The sequence below is a fragment of the Sus scrofa genome, chromosome 11 (assembly GCF_000003025.6).
Source record: "Sus scrofa isolate TJ Tabasco breed Duroc chromosome 11, Sscrofa11.1, whole genome shotgun sequence".
NCBI lineage: Eukaryota > Metazoa > Chordata > Mammalia > Artiodactyla > Suidae > Sus > Sus scrofa.
This window is the reverse complement of record NC_010453.5, coordinates 77,249,296-77,269,320: the sequence shown is the minus strand read 5'-3', so window position 1 is coordinate 77,269,320 and position 20,025 is coordinate 77,249,296. Positions and strand designations below refer to the sequence as shown.

At 54.5% G+C, this 20,025-nt stretch overlaps 1 protein-coding gene across 5 annotated transcripts in view; it reads left to right on the top strand.

The window, feature by feature from the left end:
* CARS2 (cysteinyl-tRNA synthetase 2, mitochondrial (putative)) overlaps positions 1-20,025 on the top strand; it is a 38,072-nt gene that overhangs the window by 616 nt on the left and 17,431 nt on the right. For 2 of the 5 annotated variants that reach the window (XM_021065913.1, XM_021065914.1), the window contains exons 1-7: positions 4,081-4,325; positions 4,669-4,719; positions 7,912-8,029; positions 14,216-14,287; positions 14,371-14,476; positions 16,786-16,869; positions 19,468-19,597. In XM_021065913.1, coding sequence (XP_020921572.1) covers positions 4,120-4,325; positions 4,669-4,719; positions 7,912-8,029; positions 14,216-14,287; positions 14,371-14,476; positions 16,786-16,869; positions 19,468-19,597 — 767 coding nt within the window. In that variant the 5' untranslated portion in view covers positions 4,081-4,119. Of the gene's footprint in view, positions 1-4,053; positions 4,326-4,668; positions 4,720-7,911; positions 8,030-14,215; positions 14,288-14,370; positions 14,477-16,785; positions 16,870-19,467; positions 19,598-20,025 lie in introns of those variants that run through there. The other 3 variants (XM_021065912.1, XM_021065915.1, XM_021065916.1) reach the window with 3 other exon arrangements.

Sequence of the window (20,025 nt, the reverse complement as noted above, 5' to 3'; positions counted from 1 at the left end):
TCACTGGCTCTAAAATGAGTAGTGTTTATCTGAATTTAAGAATAAAGGTGGGCGTTCCCGTCGTGGCGCAGTGGTTAACGAATCTGACTAGGAACCATGAGGTTGTGGGTTCGATCCCTGGCCTTGCTCAGTGGGTTAAGGATCCGCGTTGCTGTGAGCTGTGGTGTAGGTAGCAGACGTGGCTCAGATCCCACGTTGCTGTGGCTCTGGCGTAGGCCGGTGGCTACAGCTCCGATTCGACCCCTAGCCTGGGAACCTCCATATGCCGAGGGAGCGGCCCAAGACATGGCAAAAAGCCAAAAAACTAAAAATAAATTAAAAAAAAAAAATAAAGGTGGAGTTCTTGTCATGGTGCAGTGGAAACTAGTCCGATTAGGAACCATGAGGGTCCAGGTTTCATCCCTAGCCTCTCTCAGTGGGTTAAGGATTCGGTGTGACCCTGAGCTGTAGTGTAGGTTGCAGATGCAGCTCGGATCTGGTGTTGCTGTGACTCTGGTGTAGGCCAGCAGCTGTTAAAAAAAAAAAAAAAAGAAAGAAAAAAGGTGAGAAATAATTTACCCTTCCCAATGACCATCAAGCTGGAGTGTTTGTTGTTTTGTTTTGTTTTTTTGCTTTTTAGAGCTGCATCTGTGGCATATGAAGGTTCCCAGGCTAGAGGTTGAATCAGAGCTGTAGCTGCTGGCCTACACCACAGCCACAGCAACGCAGGATCCAAGCTGCGTCTGTGACCTACACCACAGGTCACAGCAACGCCAGATCCTTAACCCGCTGAGTGAGGCCAGGGATTGAATCTGCAACCTCATGGCTCCTAGTTGGCTTCGTTTCCGCTGCACAACGATGGGGAACTCCTGCTGTTGTTTTTTTCTTTTTTTTTAATGACTAGCTGTGGCATATGGAAGTTCCCAGACCAAGGGTCTGATTGGAGCTACAGCTACAGGCCTACACCACAGCCACAGCAACACCAGATCCCAGACCTGTCTCCGACCTACACCTCGGCTCAGGGCAACACCGGATCCTTAACCCGCTGAGCCAGGAAAGGAACCGAATCCTAGTTGTCCTGGATACTAGTTGGGTTGGTTACCGCTGAGCCAGGATGGGAAATCCCGGAGGTTTTTTTGTTTGTTTCTGCTTTTTTTTGGTCTTTTTAGGGCTGCACCCGTGGCATATGGAGGTTCCCAGGCTAGGGGTCTAATTGGAGCTACAGCTGCCGGCCTACACCACAGCCACAGCAAGGAGGGATCCAAGCCCTGTCTGTGAACTACAGCACAGCTCATGGCAATGCCAGATCCTTAATCCACTGAGGGAGGCCAGGGATCGAACCCAAAACCTCATGGTTCCTAGTCAGATTCGTTTCCACTGGGCCACGACGGGAACTCCAGGTTCTTTTTTGCCTTTTTTTTTAAATCAAGATGTCATGTCTTTTTTTTTTTTTTGGCTGCCCTGGAGGCACATGGAGATGTCATATCAATAATGATTCCTCTCATTTTTTCATGGACTTGACAGACGTGTGAAACACAACAGCTTTTTATTCATTCAACAAGAAGTATTTAGGATTGTCTACCATGTCTTTTATGCACTAGGAATGCAGTGGTGAATAATGGCTACAAGACATTTAATTTACCCCTTGGGCTAAAAAGTCAGAAAATATTTGATTAGCTTTACAAAGTTCTTAAAATGTATACCAATGACTTACTGTTTTCTGGACAAGGTTAGAGGACCAGTAGTAAAATATAGTTAATGGTGATCAGTCATTTAATTAAGTTAATTAATTTATTTTTTGGTCGCCCCTTGGCATATGGAGTCTTCAGGCCAGTGATCAGATCTGAGCCACTGTTGCTACCTAAGCCACAGCTGCGGCAACAGTGGATCCTTAACCCACCCTGTGGAGCAGGGGATTGAACCTGCATCTCAGCACTCCCAAGACTCGGGGGATCCCATTGGGCCACAGTGAGACCTCCTGATCGGGCATTTTAAATATGCCACTATGGAAAAGGGTATTTCTAGTTTTAATGGAGATGCTCAAACCTATGGGAATAAAAGAGATGAACATACAATTCTTTGTTTTGAAGTGCTTAAAATATAAATCCTAGTACATTTATCTCAAACCTGCAATGCCCTGAACAATATGCTACCCTACCTACTGTACTTTGGATTTACAAAATTTTGCTTTAAAAGAAAATGCCATGCTGAGAACTACGTTTTGTTGTTGTTGTCATTCAGGAGTAAGAAATGGCATTCATGATGGTATAGAACCTTAATAAACTTCCTTGTTCCGACTTCAAATTCCGAAGACTCTACTCTCTCTCTAGGTGTAGATGCTAATGCATCTTCCCAGTCACTTTCACTTTACCTTAATATTGGACCTGCAGGAGGAGTCCTGTTTTAGCCATCATTAAATAATGGATGTGTTGATCTTTGAAGATTCCCCCAAGACTTTAGAAAAGCTAAATTGCTGCAGACTAAGGACTGAGCCCCTTACAGGACCAGTTTTCACAGGACAGAAGATTCCATTGTTAGTTTAAAAATCATGATCTCTCAGGGCCAAGTAAAACATGCCAGCTATCCAGGTTGGTGTACAGGATTTGGTCTTCAGACTTACTAAAGCAGTTTCCAAAAACTTCAGGCTTTTTCCTTGAATTCCACAGATGGCAGTGAAGCCTTGGTTCATTTTCTTCTTTCACTGGCACGTCTAGTATCAGGATCAGAGCTTTCTCTATCAGACGCTTTACTGCCCAAATTCCCTTCTACCTGCACAACAGGTAGGTTTCATCCAAGATGAATTCAGCAACGCTTTCCTGAGTCTTTTTTTTTTAGGGCCGCCCTCACAGCATATGGAAGTTCCCAGGCTAGGGGTCCAATCTGAGCTGCGGCTGCTGGCCTGCACCACAGCCACAGCAACGCCGCATCCCAGCCGCTTCTGCGACCTACATCACAGCTCACAGCAACGGAGGATCCTTTAACTCACTGAGGCCAGGGATTGAACCCTCGTCCTCCTGGGCGCTAGGTTCCTTACCGCTGAGCCACAGGGGAACCCCCCCCCCTGAATTTGGTTGCTGGGTGCAGTAAGAGTCTCCAAAAGAATTTTCAATCTAAAGTACTCCTGGAGAGAAACATTCACACGTTGTAGGAGAAAGGAGAGAGAATTACAAAACAACGTCAAGGCAAGCATGCAGGCAGTGGGGAAGCGGTGGAGGAGCCCCAGCTTAGCACTGATGTGGAGGTCTCCTAATCCTAAAAATAGGTCCTAACATTTTAGCGTCAGGCATTAGCATCCAGTTTACATTAGACTACCGTTAAGCTTGAAATAGAACTGCAGAATTGGACTCCAGGGATCGTGGGGGAGAGGTTTTTGTAAGTGCTCCAGGAACATACTAGTTCGTCTCTTCTTAAGTACTTGCCTTTCTTTAGAGCTACCAAAACAAACCAAAAAAAGAAATGAGGAACTTCCTTGCGCTCTTGAGCGCTGCAAAGGCAAAGGGATCTTTTCTCTTTTCCACGCTGTTTTGCAAGATAGTAATAGGGACGTGTTTCTCGAGACAAAGCAACTTCTAAAAAGTCCCATCGAAGCCGCAATTCTGAATGGTTTTGTTCTCAACAGACCGACAGAAATTTTAACCTTAAAGTAAATCCCAAGCAGACATTTCCTACTATGCATGCTTGGTGGATGGGTGGCCTCCTAGCTTAGGTCTTTCTTCCCGAGACAGAAAGAGGGGGTCTGTTGTGTGTGTGCACCGTTGCGATGCAGGCGAGCCCCGCGAGCAGGCGAGGGCCCGCCGGGGGACCCGCTTCGAAACCAGGTTCGTGCCGGGTCAGCTCAGACGCCCCGCGCCACTTGCGCTGAGGCGTGGACGAGCGGAGCGCCTCTGCCCGCGGTCGCCGGGTCGGTCGCCCACAATCCCGCGCCCGCCGCTCCCTCCCCCACCCCGGGGCCCGGCCCCTCTGCCCCTGCGCAGCCGCGGACGGCGGAGCGCCCTAGGGAGGCGGGGCCGCCCCTTCCGGGGTGGGCGGTACCTGACTGGCCCCTTCCGGGTGGCGGGGCCTGGCAGGCCCTTTCCGGGTGGGCGGGCCCTTCTGCAGTGGGCGGGGCCGGCGAGCCTCAGTTCGGCTGGTGCGCCGGCCATGCTGCGGACGCGCGGAGCCCGTCTGGGCTCCCAGCTCCTGCCCGCCGCGCTGGGCCTGGGGCCGGCGTCTGGGCGGGCGGCGTCGGGGGCTCGCGGGCAAGAGTGGCTGCAGCCTGCGGGCTACGACACGGGCGTCAAGGTGTACAACAGCCTCACCCGGAGGAAAGACCCCTTGATCGTGAGCAGCGCGGATGCCGCCTCTTGGTAGCCCCCCGGGGCTTGGGGGAGCAGGGTGCTGGGGCATGTGGGGCGGGAAGGACTGTGGACCCAGCTTTTCCTGAGGCGGGGGCTCTGCGTGGAAAGTGGAATTGGGCTCTCGGGTGGAAGCAGTTAATAAGTAATAAAGCAGATTGGCAGAACCCTTAGAGACGCTGTGGAATGGTGACGGCTTTGGCTATGAATTTAGCGACTTGAGTGCAATAGAACCCCGACTTAGGCATTCCCCCGAAGTGGTTCCTGTTGAAAAAATCATGGTTATAGGGTGATGGTAACAGAATGTGGTGGCCTGTCTTGCAAACATGCTTCAAATGGAGTGTTTTGTCCGTAGGTATAGCTGTGGACCAACAGTCTATGATCACGCACACCTTGGCCATGCTTGGTGAGTGTCCACAATTTGAATTTTCACACTTTAAGCGACCATTAGATTAGGAAGAAAAAAGCCTTTTGCAGGTTTTTTCCATCCCTCAAGTGCCAATTTAAGAATGCCGAGTAATTACTGCATTCCAGGCATTGCGGGAAGTATTCGCGTTTCAGTCTCACTTGGTTCTTGTAACCGTTGAAGAACCTAGTACCATTTCACAGGTGAGGACACTCAGGGAGGCAGCGAGGAGCGGTGAAAAATGACCTGTTTGGGAATCAGATGCTTCTTGTTGGGTTTAGTGAGATGAGGCCTTTGCAAGGGCCCCTGGCCCAGCTAGTCAGGAGCTCTTTCTGCCCCCCGCCCTCTCGCTTATTGGCGTCCCACTGTGGACAGGCCACTTTCCTTCTTTGAGATGTAATGACAGTGGCCGTCGTGCTGGCTCTCCACCATGTTAGGAAGTGGCACCTGTGACGGCTGCTTAACCCAGGACCCGAAGTGGGCAGTGTGGTAAAGGCCCACTTGCAGGAGGTGGCACACTGGGGAAGGGCTGGGCTGGGCTGGGGCCTGGGGAGCTGGCTCCAGGGGCTGCCTGTCTTCACCTCTCAACTGTAAGCGGCCCTGGCTCCTCCGTTTATCAAAATTGCCACTTTCCCTAGTATTTTCTATGTCCTCTTGTGCATCTTTTAAACTTGTTGTTATTTAGATCCAGAGTAAAAGTGAAGTGTTAAAAAGTTATTTATCATGCAGCAAGGTCTGAACTTTTTGTGTGTATTATGACAAAATAAATGGTCCAGCAGTCGTTTTTTTTGAGTTCACTTTGAGCTAACTTCCTATTATAAAGAGCGTATTTTTATCTTTTTTTAAAAACTTTATCTTTTTATTGACGTGTAAAATACGTGGGGAAATAGAAAACCCAACAGCAGTGACTGTTTCTCCCAACCTGGAAAATCTCTCTACCAAGGCAAAAAAGGAAGAAAACAGTCTTTTTATTGAATAAATGTTAAACCAGAGTGGGGTGTGGTCATAGGCAACGCACTAAAATGATTTCAGAGGCACAACCCCCCACTTGGGTGGGCACACCTGGCTGATGGGGGCAGGTGTGCCACGGTGTCGGGCTCAGGTCGGGCCCCTCCCATCTCGCTGGACGAGGAACATTGGCTTCCTCAGTAACCTCATTTCAAAGAGGCAGCTCCAGGTGCCTCCAAGTTCCCTGAGTTGTGAGACTGACACAGGCTGCAGCCATTATTTAGCCATTGAAAACATTTAGGTACCTTTTAAAAGGACCGAGGAAGAAATTCTGAAGGAAAGGTGGGTAGGAGGGGTCTGTCTTATTTTCATCTCAGAGGGGCCGGGTCTTTCTGTGGCAGTTTGTGTTCGCCCCTCAAACGTGGCGACGAGAACAGCTCTTAAGGGTGCAGCTGAGTCGGTGCTCAGGGCTTAGACCCAGAAACACGACCAACACTCCAGAAGCTTCTGTGTGACTCGCTCCGGCCCCACCAGGATAACCCTCTGGGTCCATCTTGTGGGAGCGCCCGAGCCTCAGGAGGAGGTCCCTGCACTGCAGAAACCTGAGTGCCACGGGTTTCTGAAGAGCTTGCGAGTCTCGGCCGGGTGGTCAGGCCTGCGGCCCTGCTCTTGGGTAAAGTTAGGATTTTGCCAAGGCCGCCTCTGCACACCTGCCCCCACTTCCTCTCCGGGTTCCCTTCTACACTTGCCTCCCTGCTGACCCTACCAGCCCTCCCCACCAGCCTTTTTTTTTTTTTTTTTTTTTTAAGGGCTGCACCCACAGCATATAGAGGGTCCCAGGCTAGGGGTCTAATCGAGCTACAGCTGCCGGCCTACACCACAGCCACATCAGATGCGAGCTGTGTCTGCGACCTACACCACAGCTCACGGCCATGCTGGATCTTTAACCCACAGAGCTGAGCGAGGCCAGGGGTCAAACCTGTGGCCTCATGGGTACCCGCTGGGTTTGTTACTGCTGAGCCACAACGGGAACTCCCACCAGCCTCTTTTGCAGAGGCTGAGCGTTTGCTTCTGACCAGGCACCATCCTAGATGCTTTACAAACCCCAGCCCGTGTAGTCCTCTAACCTCACCAGGTGGTGGTGCTATTGTCCCCAGATTACAAATAGAGCTGCTGGGCAGGGCTGGGCAAGGCAGTCCCGAGTCCGCGGCCCTTGTCCTGCACCTGGGCTTTTAAGGCGGCTGTGGAGCTGGCGGTGGCCCCGGGGAGCAGGCACCTGCAGCTCTCGGGGTCCTGCAGCCCCCAAGTTCTTTCAGGCCAAGCTGACCTTTTCATTTTAGCCCTGGCATCACCCGTGATGCTGGCGATGGCACCTGCATCACGGAGCATCCCAGACCACTGCAGAGACAGCGCTGTGCCTTAACCTGCTGGGCCACAAGGGAACACCTTCATTTTGTTTGGGCTGCTGTTCCTGTTTTCTCATGGAGTTCTTCCCAACAGCGAGGCGTGGCAGTCGTCCTAGTGAGAACTGTCTCTTGTTGGAATTCCTGCCGCACAGTCCCTGCGATTGCACGCAGCAGCCCTGTGAGGTGCTGGAAATTTGCTCAATCTGTAGTAAGCAGCTGAGGCTTCAGAAGGATGTTTAACCTTTAAACTCCTTGGGAAGGGGTTTCGGAGGTCACTTGTCACTAGGATTTGGCTCAGCTGTGTTTGAGGAGTGCGTATGGACAGTCCAGGGGTCATAATATGAGGCCCGTTTTCAAGGGAGGATGTTTTTTTACGAGCGCAGGTGTTAAGAGGCTGTTGAAATAACAGTCGAGGCCATGAGATCAGCTGACCCTGAATGTTTGTGTGTGTGTTTAGGCAGGAGGGGTAGGGGTGGTTGGGTTTTGTCTTTTTAGGGCCGCACCTGTGGCATATGGATGTTCCCAGGCCAGGGCCTGAATCTGAGCTGCCCGGAGCCGCAGCTGCATCGAATCCTTTAACCTGCTGGATGGACCCACGGTGAATTTTTATACAATCCAATACTTGTCAGCTTCCCAAACAGCTCTAGAGTTGGAAATGCTGATGCTGTGTCCCGAGACGGAGGCAGCACCTTGTACTTTTCACGCGGGCCGTCAGACAGCTCCTCGCAGCTGTCCTCCAGCTCCTGTGGACTCACGCGCTCCGAGTTACACGATGTCCTTTTGCCGATGGCGGCGATGCCTTCGGCAGAAGAGGCGGCCTGACGTTTCTGTCTTTCAGCTCCTACGTTAGATTTGACATAATTCGGAGGATCCTGACCAGGGTCTTTGGGTGCAGTGTCGTCATGGTGATGGGAGTCACAGACGTGGACGATAAAATCATCAAAAGAGCCAACGAGGTGAGTGAGCCTGGGTTGCGCCGATGGTGCCTGGGTTCTCAGTGGTCTCACCTACCTGACAGTCTTACTGTCCCCACGTGGCTGGCCGGCTGGCTGCTCTGCTGCCCTGAAGGACAGTTGGTCACCACTGCATTCCGTCGGGGCTTCCCGGCCGAGTGCAGGCCCTCCTCTGGCCCCTCAGCCTCGAGGTACAGGCCTCGCTCCCTTTTGATGGATGGAGGGCCAAAGGCTGCTTTTGGGCTAGGGAATCACGTTTCACTTTCTCACTTAGCGACTGAGCAGGGCACTCCTATCTCCCACAGCACCTAGAGGAAGTCAGGGGGATTCTAACAGGATTAAATACAATGTTGCAGGAGTTCCTCTCGTGGCGCAGTGGTTAACGAGTCGCACTAGGAACTATGAGGTTGCCGGCTTGATCCCTGGCCTTGCTCAGTGGGTTAAGGATCTGGCATTGCCATGAGCTGTGGTGTAGGTCACAGACACGGCTCGGATCTGGCATTGCTGTGCCTGTGGTGTAGGCTGGCAGCTACAGCTCTGATTCGACCCCTAGCCTGGGAACCTCCATATGCTGCAGGAGCGGCCCTAGGAAAGACCAAAAAAAAAAAAAAAAAAAATAATAATAAAATAAAACGTTACATATACATATATAGTGCTTTTTAGGGCTGCACCTGCGGCATATGGACGTTCCCGGGCTAGCAGTCAAGTTGGAGCTGTAGCTGCCGGCCTGCACCACAGCCACAGCGTCTGTGACTTACACCACAGCTCACAACACCGGATCCTTAACCCCTGGAGCGAGGCCAGGGATCGAACCCACATCCTCATAGATACTAGTTGGGTTCATAACCTGCGGAGGCACAATGGGAACTCCCTAAAATATTGTAGTTTTAAGAGGCTGCTTTCCTCTGTTTTATATGATTGGCAACTATACATATAATAATTGTAGATACGTGTAGCTATGTGTAATCATTACCTCTGAAGATTACGAATAATTGTTGAATTATTGAATCTGCAGGAAAACCTGCCTTGAGTGCTTTACATTCCTACAACTTGAAAAATGTACGAACATGTGTATAGTGGTTTTTTTTTTTTTTTTTTAAGAAAAAGCAGTTTTTGCTTTCAATTGTTTTGTCATCTGCTTTTCCCACTTACTGTATTTTTAGGGGTTTTTCATTTTTTTTTTTTTAAATATCTCTTGCAGCCATCTTTTTTTTTTCTTTTTTTTTTTTTAATTTTAATTTTTTTTGTCTTTTTGCCTTTTCTAGGGCCGCTCCCGTGGCACATGGAGGTTCCCAGGCTAGGGGTCCAATCGGAGCTGTAGCCGCCGGCCTACGCCAGAGCCACAGCAACGCCAGATCTGAGCCACATCTGCAATTTACACCACAGCTCACGGCAACACTGGCTCTTTTACACACTGAGCGAGGCCAGGGATTGAACCCTCGTCCTCATGGATACTAGTCAGGGTCGTTAACCTCTGAGCCACCATAGGAACTCCCGGTTTTTCATGTTCTTAAGCATTTTAGAACATTTTCAAATAGTCTAGAACATTCCGTCACATGGACGTACTGCAGTTCACCGTCCTCATTTGGGGGCTTTTGGGTCGCTCCCAGATTCTGTTAGTGTCGCTCAGATCTGTTTCCTGGAAACCTCGTCTTCGTGTTTCCTGTCGATTTGCCTTTTGGGAACTAGCCCGTGCTCCCCGCGGGGCTCCTCAGAGCATCCTCTGGCTCCCACTGCTCGCGGCTTTGCCCGTTGTTCCCAGCTGTTAAAAATAGTGCTGCCGCGAGGGTCTTGTTTCCTCCCTCCGTTTGCTTAAGTGTTTTCCCAGCGTGGACTCACCGGGTAAAGGAGGGGGTTTATCTGGTACCTTTTGTCCCTCAGAGCCGGACTGTTGCAGAGAGAGGTACCAGCAGGGCTGAAGACCGGTTCCGACGTAAGCGCGGTTCCTCTGGTCCTCAGCACAGGGGCCTTCCCGCGTGTGTTTAGTCTGCGTGGTTCCACCAGCGTGTTGTGCTCCCGGTGGGGGACTGGCCTTCCGTTTCCAGGACTGTCCCTGAACTCTTCACCGTCTGCGTCCGGGCTCAGGCCTGGACTCGGCTTTGTGTGAACAGAGTGAGGGGGGTGGTTCCTGGCCTTGAGCTTGTGTCTGTGAGGCAGACGGACCCACAGGCAGATGCTCTGTGTGACTTAGGGTTTTGCTTTTTTGTTTCTGTTTCTCTTTTACGGCCGCTCCTGCAGCATTTGGAAGTTTCCAGGCCACGGGGTCGCAATGGAGCTGCAGCTGACACCACAGAATGTCAGGTTTGAGCCATGCCTGTGACCTGCACCACAGCTTGCTGTAACGCTGGATCCTTAACACACTGAGCGAGGCCAGGGATCAAACCTGCATCCTCACAGAGACTATGTCAGGTTTTAACCTGCTGAGCCACAGCGGGAACTCCTTTGTGACTTAGTTTTTAAGCTCAGGTAGAGGCGTGCAAAGATCGCTGGGCCTTTCTGGGGCTCAGAAATGACTTAATGGGGAGCTCTGTTGCAGTACAGTGGTTTAAGAATCTGGCTGCAGGAGTTCCCGTCATGGCGCAGTGGAAACAAATCTGACCAGGAAACATGAGGTTGTGGGTTCGATCCCTGGACTCACTCAGTGGGTTAAGGACCTGGCATTGCTGTGGCTGTGGTATAGGCCGGCGGCTACAGCTCCAACTGGACTGCTAGCCTGGGAACCTCCATATGCTGCGGGTACGACTCTAAAAAGCAAAAAACCAGAGGGGAAAAAAAAAAGATTCCTACTGCAGCAGCTCCGGTGGCTACAGAGGTGCTGGTTTGATCCCCCGCCCAGCACTGTGGCATAGGTCCCAGCGGGGTTGGGTTCAGTCCTGGACCTGGGAACTTCCATTAAAAAAAAAGAAGGACTTTTGGGAGGATGCTGGCCCACTCCAGGTCGTAAGCCTTAGGCAGGGATTGGCTGTGAAGAGCCAGCGCAGTAAAGATGAGAGAGGCGGAGCATGTCCTGTGTGGGTGCCAGTCCGTCCAGCATCCGTGGAACACAGCGGGGGCGGCCCTTCCAGGATGGTCCCTTGTTCCATAGTCAGGGGACCTCCTCGCCCAGGACCAGCTGGGTGCAGTAGGAAAGGGGGCCGCCGGGAGAGGCCGGTGGGAGCCGAGCATCGAGAGTGGGACAGACGTGGTGAGTAGAGAGTGGTTTAGGGTCCCTGAGCAAACCCAGACCAACCTGAAGCTCACCTCAGGGCCGAGTTACAGTATAGACACGTTTGGTCTGTGTCCCTGGCTCCTGGTCCACAGCGGGATTGAGGGTGTGTCTTCTCTGAGCTCGTGGGACGACCGAGCCTGGGCTCCTAAGTCGTGTCAGGACGGGGGCTGTGCCAGAGAGACCAGCCGTGACTAGAGCTGCAGCTTCCACCCCCGTCCTGCCTCCCTCCTGGGAGGGGAGCGGCCCCAGGCCGGGCTCCTCACCGCCAGCTGGTGCTTCAGTCAACCTTCCATAACTGCCCCAGTGCCGGGGTCTACGGCGTCCTGATGGCTGGACGCAGGGGTGCTGGTGGGGGTGGATCTGCAGGGGACATGCACGTGCCACTGGTCCCCGTGCCTCAGTCGTGAGGCTGTGCCTGAGTTGTGTCCTCTATGAAATCTGCAATAGGAGGTAGAGGGCTTTTCTGAATTCTGTGACTAAACCCCCCAAATTTGTAGTCGGCAGACAGAAGTGCCGTTGGCCTGGGGACCCCACTGCTGCTGGCGTCTGAAGTGGGGGTGTCTGGAGGGACTGAGCTCTTACCTGCAGGGTTAGCACCGATGGGGGGTGGAAGTTGCAAGCTCAGTGCTGACCCCTGGCGTTGGTGTTGGGAGAGGAGTGAGTCGGGGACACCCAGCTGGATGGGAGAAGTGGGTGTCAGGCGCCTCCGCAGGCGAGGGTGGGGCGGTGCCAGCTTCGGGCTTCGTCACCCATCCCTGTTCTCTCTGACGTTCAGTTCAAACCCTCGTCCGATTCTATGTCTGCCCCGTCCCCACATGTCCGCCTGTATGCGCCAGGGTCAGGTGGCCGCCCCTAAGCCTGGAGGCGAGGTCATGAGATACGGACATGGCCGTGGGAGCCGTCCCTTCGAGGGGCCTGGAGTCGGGGGAGAGGCAGGAGGGGAGCGGCTGCTCAGCCGAAGGGCAGGGGCTGGCCCCCCCCCGCCCACCGCCAGTTCGTCCCGAGGCTGGAGTCGTTTGTCCAGGGCCGTCTGCCTTCAGTCTTACCCATCCCCGCACTGGGGTTTTTGGGACGCAGGATGCAGGCAGGAGTGTCCTATCATCCGCTGTTAGGACGACCAAGGAGGGGTGGGGCAGGCGTGCAGCATCCTCCTGAATCTGCTGGGACCCAGGCAGGAGCTGACCAGGGCTGGGGACACTCGGGGACAGTGGGCCCTGTGCTGCCGAGCAGGACGGGTGCTGGCAGCCCGGCCTCGCTGGTGGGATGCGGGACAAAGGAAAGGACGAGGTTCATGATCTCTGAGGCAGCAGGTGTGCGGGCGGTTTGAGGTGTCAGCACAGCAGTGGCGGCCTCTGGAAACAATGCTCAGAAGGGGGCTCCCGGGTCAGCGTCTCACGTGTCACCACACTCACTGGGACCTGAGGCCACACAGCTGTGTCCCTGCACTTGGTGAGTTGGGGGCAGCTGTGATCTTCAGAGTTGGAGTGGAGTTGTTGACCTGTGGTGGTGGCGTGGCTGGTGGGGCCTGGGGGGGCGGGACCGGTGTGCCGGGGTGGGAGTGGGTCCATTCCTTCGCCACCTGTGGGTGAAGGAGGGAGGGTGGGCATCGGCAAATGCAGGTCGAGCGAGGTCTTTAGAGAAGTCGCAGGTAGCACGAGGAGGCATTGGTGATTCCTTTTTTTTTTTTTGACTTTTTAGGGCCGCACTTGTGGCATATGGAAGTTTCCAGGCTAGTGGTCAGATCGGCGCTCTAGATGCTGGCCTGCAGCACAGGCACAGCAACCCGGGATCAAACCATGTCTGCAACCTACACCACTGTTCACGGCACCGCTGGGTCCTTAAGGGGGACTGATGGAACCTGCGTCCTCACGGGTGCGAGTCAGATTTGTTTCCACTGGAGTTCCCGTCGTGGCGCAGTGGTTTAACAAATCCGACTAGGAACCATGAGGTTGTGGGTTCGATCCCTGGCCTTGCTCAGTGGGTTAAGGATCCGGTGTTGCTGTGAGCTGTGGTGTAGGTCACAGATGCGGCTCGGATCCCATGTTGCTGTGACTGTGGTGTAGGCCGGTGGCTACAGCTCCGTTTAGACCCCTATCCTGGGAACCTCCCTATGCTGCAGGTGCAACCCTAAAAAAACAAAAAAACAAAAAAAACCTTTCTATATGTCAGTAAGAAAAGACCTACAACTCACTAGAAAATGGTTAATTCCAGATGCTTTAATGCAAATTGCTTGATACAAAAGGTTGGCATAAGAAATGCTGATGAGCAGTTCCCTTCATGGCTCAGTGGTTAATGAACCCAACTAGCATCCAGGCTCGGATCCAGTGTTGCTGTGGTGTAGGCCTGCAGCTGTAGCTCTGATTCGTCCCCTAGCCTGGGAACCTCCAAATGCTGCAGGTGCGGCGCTAAAAAGACAAGACAAAAAAGGAGGTGTTTGGGGGAGCCTTGTTGTGTGTGCTGGCTCACTGCCCCCCGCCTCCGAATCCAGAGCCAGCCGCATGCCCCCGTGCTCACCCCCTTTGGGAACCCGATTCCTTCCATGGGGTGCTCGTCCCCAGGGGTCCAGCCCCGGCCCGTGGGGATGGAGCGCCCTTCCCAGTCCCTGTTTTCTGGAGCCGCGTTGTGATCAGGTGTCTGAGACGTTCCTCCCTCATGTACCTTTCACTTGCGTTCCTTTGCTCCCGAGGGAAAGGGACGGTGGCTGCAGGGGGGTGAGCTGGCCGCCCTGGTCCCCGAAGAGCAGAGGCTGTCGTGTGTGTTTGGGGCTCTGCTTGGAATCCTGTATCAGAAGTCATGACCTTGTCTGCTGCTTCCTCTCTGACCGGCGAAGCAGCAAAGGTGGAGTTTGGTGGCGATGACACATGTGTCCCCTTTGTGAGCAGAGCCACTCAGAGGCGGGGGGCTGGGGCCGTGGGGGCGGCCGTGCCTCTGAGGTTCCGTCACGGTCACTCCGGACTCACGCTCACCTCGTCTTCTTGCAGTTGAACGTGTCACCCGCCTCGCTCGCCAACCTTTATGAAGAAGATTTTAAACAAGACATGGCGGCCTTGAAGGTGAGAAGCTTGAGGAGGAGCCGGTGGGGCCGGCCTCCCTCCGCGGGGCGCAGGCAGCGGTCTTTCTCCTCTGCTCCCGGCAGGTTCTCCCCCCGACGGTGTACATGAGGGTGACGGAAAACATCCCTCAGATAGTCGCGTTCATCGCAGGGATCATCGCCAGCGGGCACGCTTACTCCACCGCGAGAGGTAGGGCTTCCGTTCCGGGGCCCGGACAGACTGGAGGGTCTGCGGGCCGCTGGGACCGGCCGAGCATCCCACTGTCTGTCTTGGTGGGATTCCTGCTGCAAACATGTGGGGAGATTTCCCGTGGCGACTGTCCCTTTGCAAAGCTGTTGAATCAGTTCTGTTGAAAATCGTCCTGCACGGTCGCGGGCGGGGGGCAGCGTCTGGGAAGCCGGCGTGGGTGAAGCAGACCTGGCCGGGTCTGGTCTGGGCGCGGGCGCAGGTGTTCCCTGCAGGCTTCCCTGAGCGTTGCAAGCTCTCCTGACACAGCGGGGGCCGTGGCAGGCCAACCGCAGGCCCAGGCCCGGGTTGGGGACGGGCTCCCGGACACTGTCTCCACCTGGGGAAGGTCTTTTTTCGATGCGCTGATGGGAGAAACTGCAGACGCCTAGCACGTCACCGTGTGTCTCTGAATAAAGAGACGCAGCGTCTTCAGCAGACCGGGCGCTGGAGAGCCCCCTCCTGTGCCCCCTCTTCTCTCCAAGACCCCCCCCTCCGCTCGCTCCGTGGTTGAGGACACTGACCGGGTCGTACGGAGCACCCTGTCCTCGGGGCTCTGCCCGTTCCTCTTGGAGACAAAACCCGAGCATCGCGAATACGGCGAGGCGAAAGCTGCAGATCCCCGGTGTGGCTGGGCTGTGGCGTGACCGGCATGCCGTCCTGGGCGGGACCCCGGAGGAACGGTGCTCCTGGGCCCGTCGTCCCTGTCACCCGTGTCCAGGACCACACTTCTTTTGTCCTTGACGGGCAGCCAGCAGCAGCAGGGCCCCGGCCCTGGGCTGGGCTCTCTGTGCTTCCTCGTGAGCCGCAGGCTTTTCGGGTGGGGGAGCTGACAAACTGTGACCACGGTGACAGCGCTGGGGCAGCACGATACCAGAGCTGAGGAGGGTCACTCAGCCTCCAGGGCAGAGGAGGCTTTGGTCAGAGTTCGGACGGGCGGGACTCAGACTTGGGAAGCGTGGCTGGAGAGGAGACCCTCACAGGGTCCGGGAAGCAGTGCGATGCTGGGCGCAGCCTTGGCCTGAGGCCTCCAGGCCGAAGAGCAGCTCCTAAGCCAGCCGGGCTCTACCTGAAGGAGGGACCTGGCAGAGGACCTGAAGGCAGGCGTCTGTACGGGTGACCCGCCGGTGTCCTTGGGGCGCAGAGGAGGGTGTCCAGCGTGGGGTCTGCTGAAGACGCCGGGTTCTGAGGGCGAGGCCCTTTGTGCAGAGCTGGATGTTTCACGTTTGCTCCAGAAAACACAGCGGGGGCTCTGCTGTCCTATAACTGGAGGGCGAGGTGTGGCCAGAGCGTGGTGTCCTGTGCTGTGCTGTTTTGCTGCTGTGCTTGACTGTGAATTTAACAGAGGAAGCACGGATGTAACTAGTGCGAAAGGAATTTCCATTAACTGGCACTCCATTCATTTGGACTTTGTGGCACTTCTTCAAAAGCTCGGCTGAACTTGATCTTTGTTTGTGAAGGAAGACGTGGTGTAGCAAATGGGGACAGAAACCCGGGCCCTCTGCCGAGGGAGCCCTTTCTCTCTGAGGATGTCCAGAGGGCTCCTGACCTCTGACCACGGTATTCATGCTGCTTTGTCCCAGCGCCTCGTTCAGGCTCAGTCATAAACGCTGAGTGAGGAGGAAGGACCCCCAGGGGACCAGGCAGCACCCAGTCACCGGGCGTCTCTTCCCAAGCCACTCTCTTCTTTTTCCTCTGTGGCCCTGGCGTCCCTGCCAGCTCGGCTGGAGAGGGACCTGGAGCCTGAGTCTTTGACAGTCGCAAGGCTTCCTGGGTATTTTTGTCTTTTTAGGGCCGCTCTAGTGGCATATGGAGGTTCCCAGGCTAGGGGTCCAATCGGAGCTGTAGCCGCCGGCCTACACCACAGCCACAGCAACACCGTATCTGAGTCACATCTGCGACCTGCACCACAGCTCACGGCAACACCAGATCCTTAACCCCTGAGCGAGGCCAGGGATCGAACCTGCATCCTCATGGGTACTAGTCGGACTTGTTAACCGCCGAGCCACAGTGGGAACTCCCTCCTTCTTTTCTTTTGAAAAAGAATTGTTTCAGCATTTTACAAAGAACTTAGACTTGTGTTTTCACTTCCACAACCGGATGTTGGTGTGGCCTTGCAGTGCGTGTCCTCCTTGCCAGTCTGGTTTAAACCCGCAGTGGCGGGGGCCAGCGGCCGTGGTCTGTGTGTGTCCTGGTTGTCGTTAGCCGAGGCTCGTGTGGCTGCGGGTGTTTACCACTGAGAAGTCAGCTTCACCATCACCTTCACGAAACAGGCAACGTCTACTTCGACCTGCAGTCGCGAGGCGCCAAGTACGGCAAGCTGGTCGGCGTGGTCCCCGATCCCATGGGAGAGCCAGGTGGGTCCACCCTCCTCTCTGGGTTCTGGGGACACAACTCGGTGGGGGCGGGACACCTGCTCTCTGACGTGGTCACGTTGCCAGGTGTTGATCACAGCCGGTTTTCAGTGTAATGGGGTTTTAGGGGTAGATACATGTGTGCAGGGTTCACTTGGCGGAGACATGCGGCCGCCAGCCTCTCTTCCTCCCGGGTCACTGCTGCCCACGCTCCATGCTGTCTGTGCTGTCCGGTCTTCATCCTGCTGCTGTCACGCGTTAAACCCCCAAAGGGTTTTCATACACAAATTCCCATAGAAATTGCACCATATGGTAAATTCCCATATGCATTTAACTTCTTTTACATTCCCGTTGTATTTGAATTTATTCCCGTCCCTGCTTCTGTTTCAATATTTTGTTAGATCAAAGTCACTTTTATGGAGAAGAAATATAATATATATAGAAATGTATTAAAAAATGCTTTTTTATTTTTTGGGCCAAAACCAAGTCATGTGGAAGTCCTGCGCCAGAAATCAAACGCATGCCTCAGCAGCGACAATGCCAGGGCCTTAACCCTCTGCACCACAAGAGGACTCCCAAAAAGGCTTTTTTTTGTGTGTGTGTCTTTTTAGGGCCACACCCGTGGCATGTGGAAGTTCCCAGGCTAGGGGTCAAATCAGAGCTGTAGTCACCGGCCTGCATCTGAGCTGCATCTGTGCCCTGCACCACAGCTCAGGGCAACACCAGATCCTCAACCCACTGAGTGAGGCCAGGGATCAAACCTGCATCCTCATGGATACTAGTCAGGTTTGTTACTGCTTAGCCACAACAAGAACTCCCAAAAATACTTTTAAAAGGATACTATTTAACAGAACCGAACAAAAATGAGCAAAAACCCAGAAGTGGAGTTGTCTTACGTTATCTCTGTTTTTAGGCATGACCGTTTAATTAAGTCTGAGTCTAACAACAACGGTTGACCTGACTTCTCAGAACAGTTTTTTTTTTTTTTTTTTTTTTTTTTTTTGTCTTTTTGCCATTTTCTTGGGCTGCTCTCGCAGCATATGGAGGTTCCCAGGCTAGGGGTCGAATCGGAGCTATAGTCACTGGCCTACGCCAGAGCCACAGCAACGCGGGATCCGAGCCGCGTCTGCAACCTACACCGCAGCTCACGGCAACGCCGGATCATTAACCCACTGAGCAAGGGCAGGGACCGAACCTGCAACCTCATGGTTCCTAGTCGGGTTTGTTAACCACTGCACCACGACGGGAACTCCCAGAACAGTTCTTGTTACTTCTGCTCAGTCGTTAGCATCCTGCCCTGACCCCTGGACCACCTGCACCTGCAACGTGTGGCCTCGGGCACCCGGAGGAGAAACTCCTGATACCTACACATTCCAACATCAGCAACGCTTTCTTAAAAAATAGAATTTATTTGAGAGCAATTTTTGGTTCACAGCTAATTGAGTGGAAGGTACAGAGATTTCCTGAGTATCCTCTGTCCCCAGTGAGCACGACCGCCCTGGTGTCAGCACCCCCACCGGACGGGACATTGTTACAGCTGACAAGCCTCATGGAGACACTGTCACCCCTCGAGTCCACGGTCTACATCTTGGGCCAGGCTTGGGGTTTCCCGGGATTTCCACAGCTGTGTGATGACGTGTGTCCATCCTTCTATTTTCATACAGAGTTTTGCTGTCCAGCTCTGCCCCATCATTCCCCCACCCTGGCAAACTGATCTTTCTACTGTTTCCATGGTTTTGCCTTTTCCAGAGGATCATAGAGTTGGAATCCTACAGTCTGTGGCCTTTCAGACAGCCTGCTTTCACTTACTCATGTGCATTGAAGGCTCCTCCATGCCTTTTCACGGCTTGAACGCCCATTCCTTTTCAGGGCTGAATAATACTCCACCAAATAGACTGCTTTATCCTTCACCCACAGAGGGGCATCTTGGTCTCTCTCTTTTTCCCCCTTTTTTGGCCTCCCCACGGCATGTGGAGTTCCCAGGCCAGGGATCAGATCCGAGTCCTAGTGGTGACAGCATCTCAACCTGAGTTCATCAGCTGTAACAAGGCACAGCTGCGGTGGCAGCACTTGATCCTCAACCCACTGTGCTGGCCTGGGGATCAAACCTGCATCCTGGTGCTGCAGAGACGCTGCTGATCCCATCGCGCCACAGCGGGAACTCCACTCCCCATTTTGGAATCTAAAGAGAGCCCCGTGCCAGCTCATCCCATAGCCTTGAACCTCCTCTTCTGAGTCTTCTTACTTTTGGAAGGTGACCGATGCTCAGGCATTTTCCTTGTCACGCTTTGTGATGAGCACCTTTTTGGGGGAAACGTTGCTCAAACGCAGTGCTGACACCTGCAGGCAGAGCAGGGAGACTGGGAGCCGAGCCCACCCACCGCCCAGCCCCCGAGGCCGGCTACACGGCCGGGGAAGCGCGTGCTGCTGGCGGTTATGGATGAGTGTTCGTGCCCTTCCAGCCTTCAGGTGGGGAAGGGGCGAACACGGCGAGGACGTGCAGCTCTGCCAGAGGGCACGGGCCTGGGCGCCTCGCCTCGGAGGCTGGCGGCTCCACGTGGTTGGCTGCCGGCCTCTGGCTGACGGACCTCTCCTGGGCAGGTGACTCTGACAAGCGGCACGCCGGCGACTTTGCCCTGTGGAAGGCGGCCAAGCCGCAGGAGCCCTTCTGGGCCTCCCCCTGGGGAAACGGAAGGCCTGGCTGGCATATTGAATGCTCCACCCTCTCCAGGTAAGGTTTCCAGAATCTTCTGTGCCTCGACATCAGGGTTCGGGGGCGCCGGCCATGAGAAAGGAAGCGAAACCTGACTGGCTCATCTTTCCAGCACCAGCGCTGTTCTCCCCGCAGAGCAGCCTCTGCACGTAGCCCTCGACGTCCCAGCCCACGGGCCGCCTCCGGGGCGCCCGCGTCTCTTCCACGAGGACTGGGCGGGGGGCTGGGCCCGGGCCCCTGGAGCATCGCCGAGGTTTCCAGCCCCACCTGCCCTCCTGTCAGCCCTTCATCTCCGCACACCCCACCCGGGACGAGGCTGGCTCGGGCCCCGGCGATGGGCCCGCTTCCCCTCCAGGGATGTTCTTTTCTGTCCCTTCTCTGCGCGTCCCCACTGACTCTGCTCTCCTGAGGTCACGGTACCACCAGCCCGTCCGCACCGGGCGGCT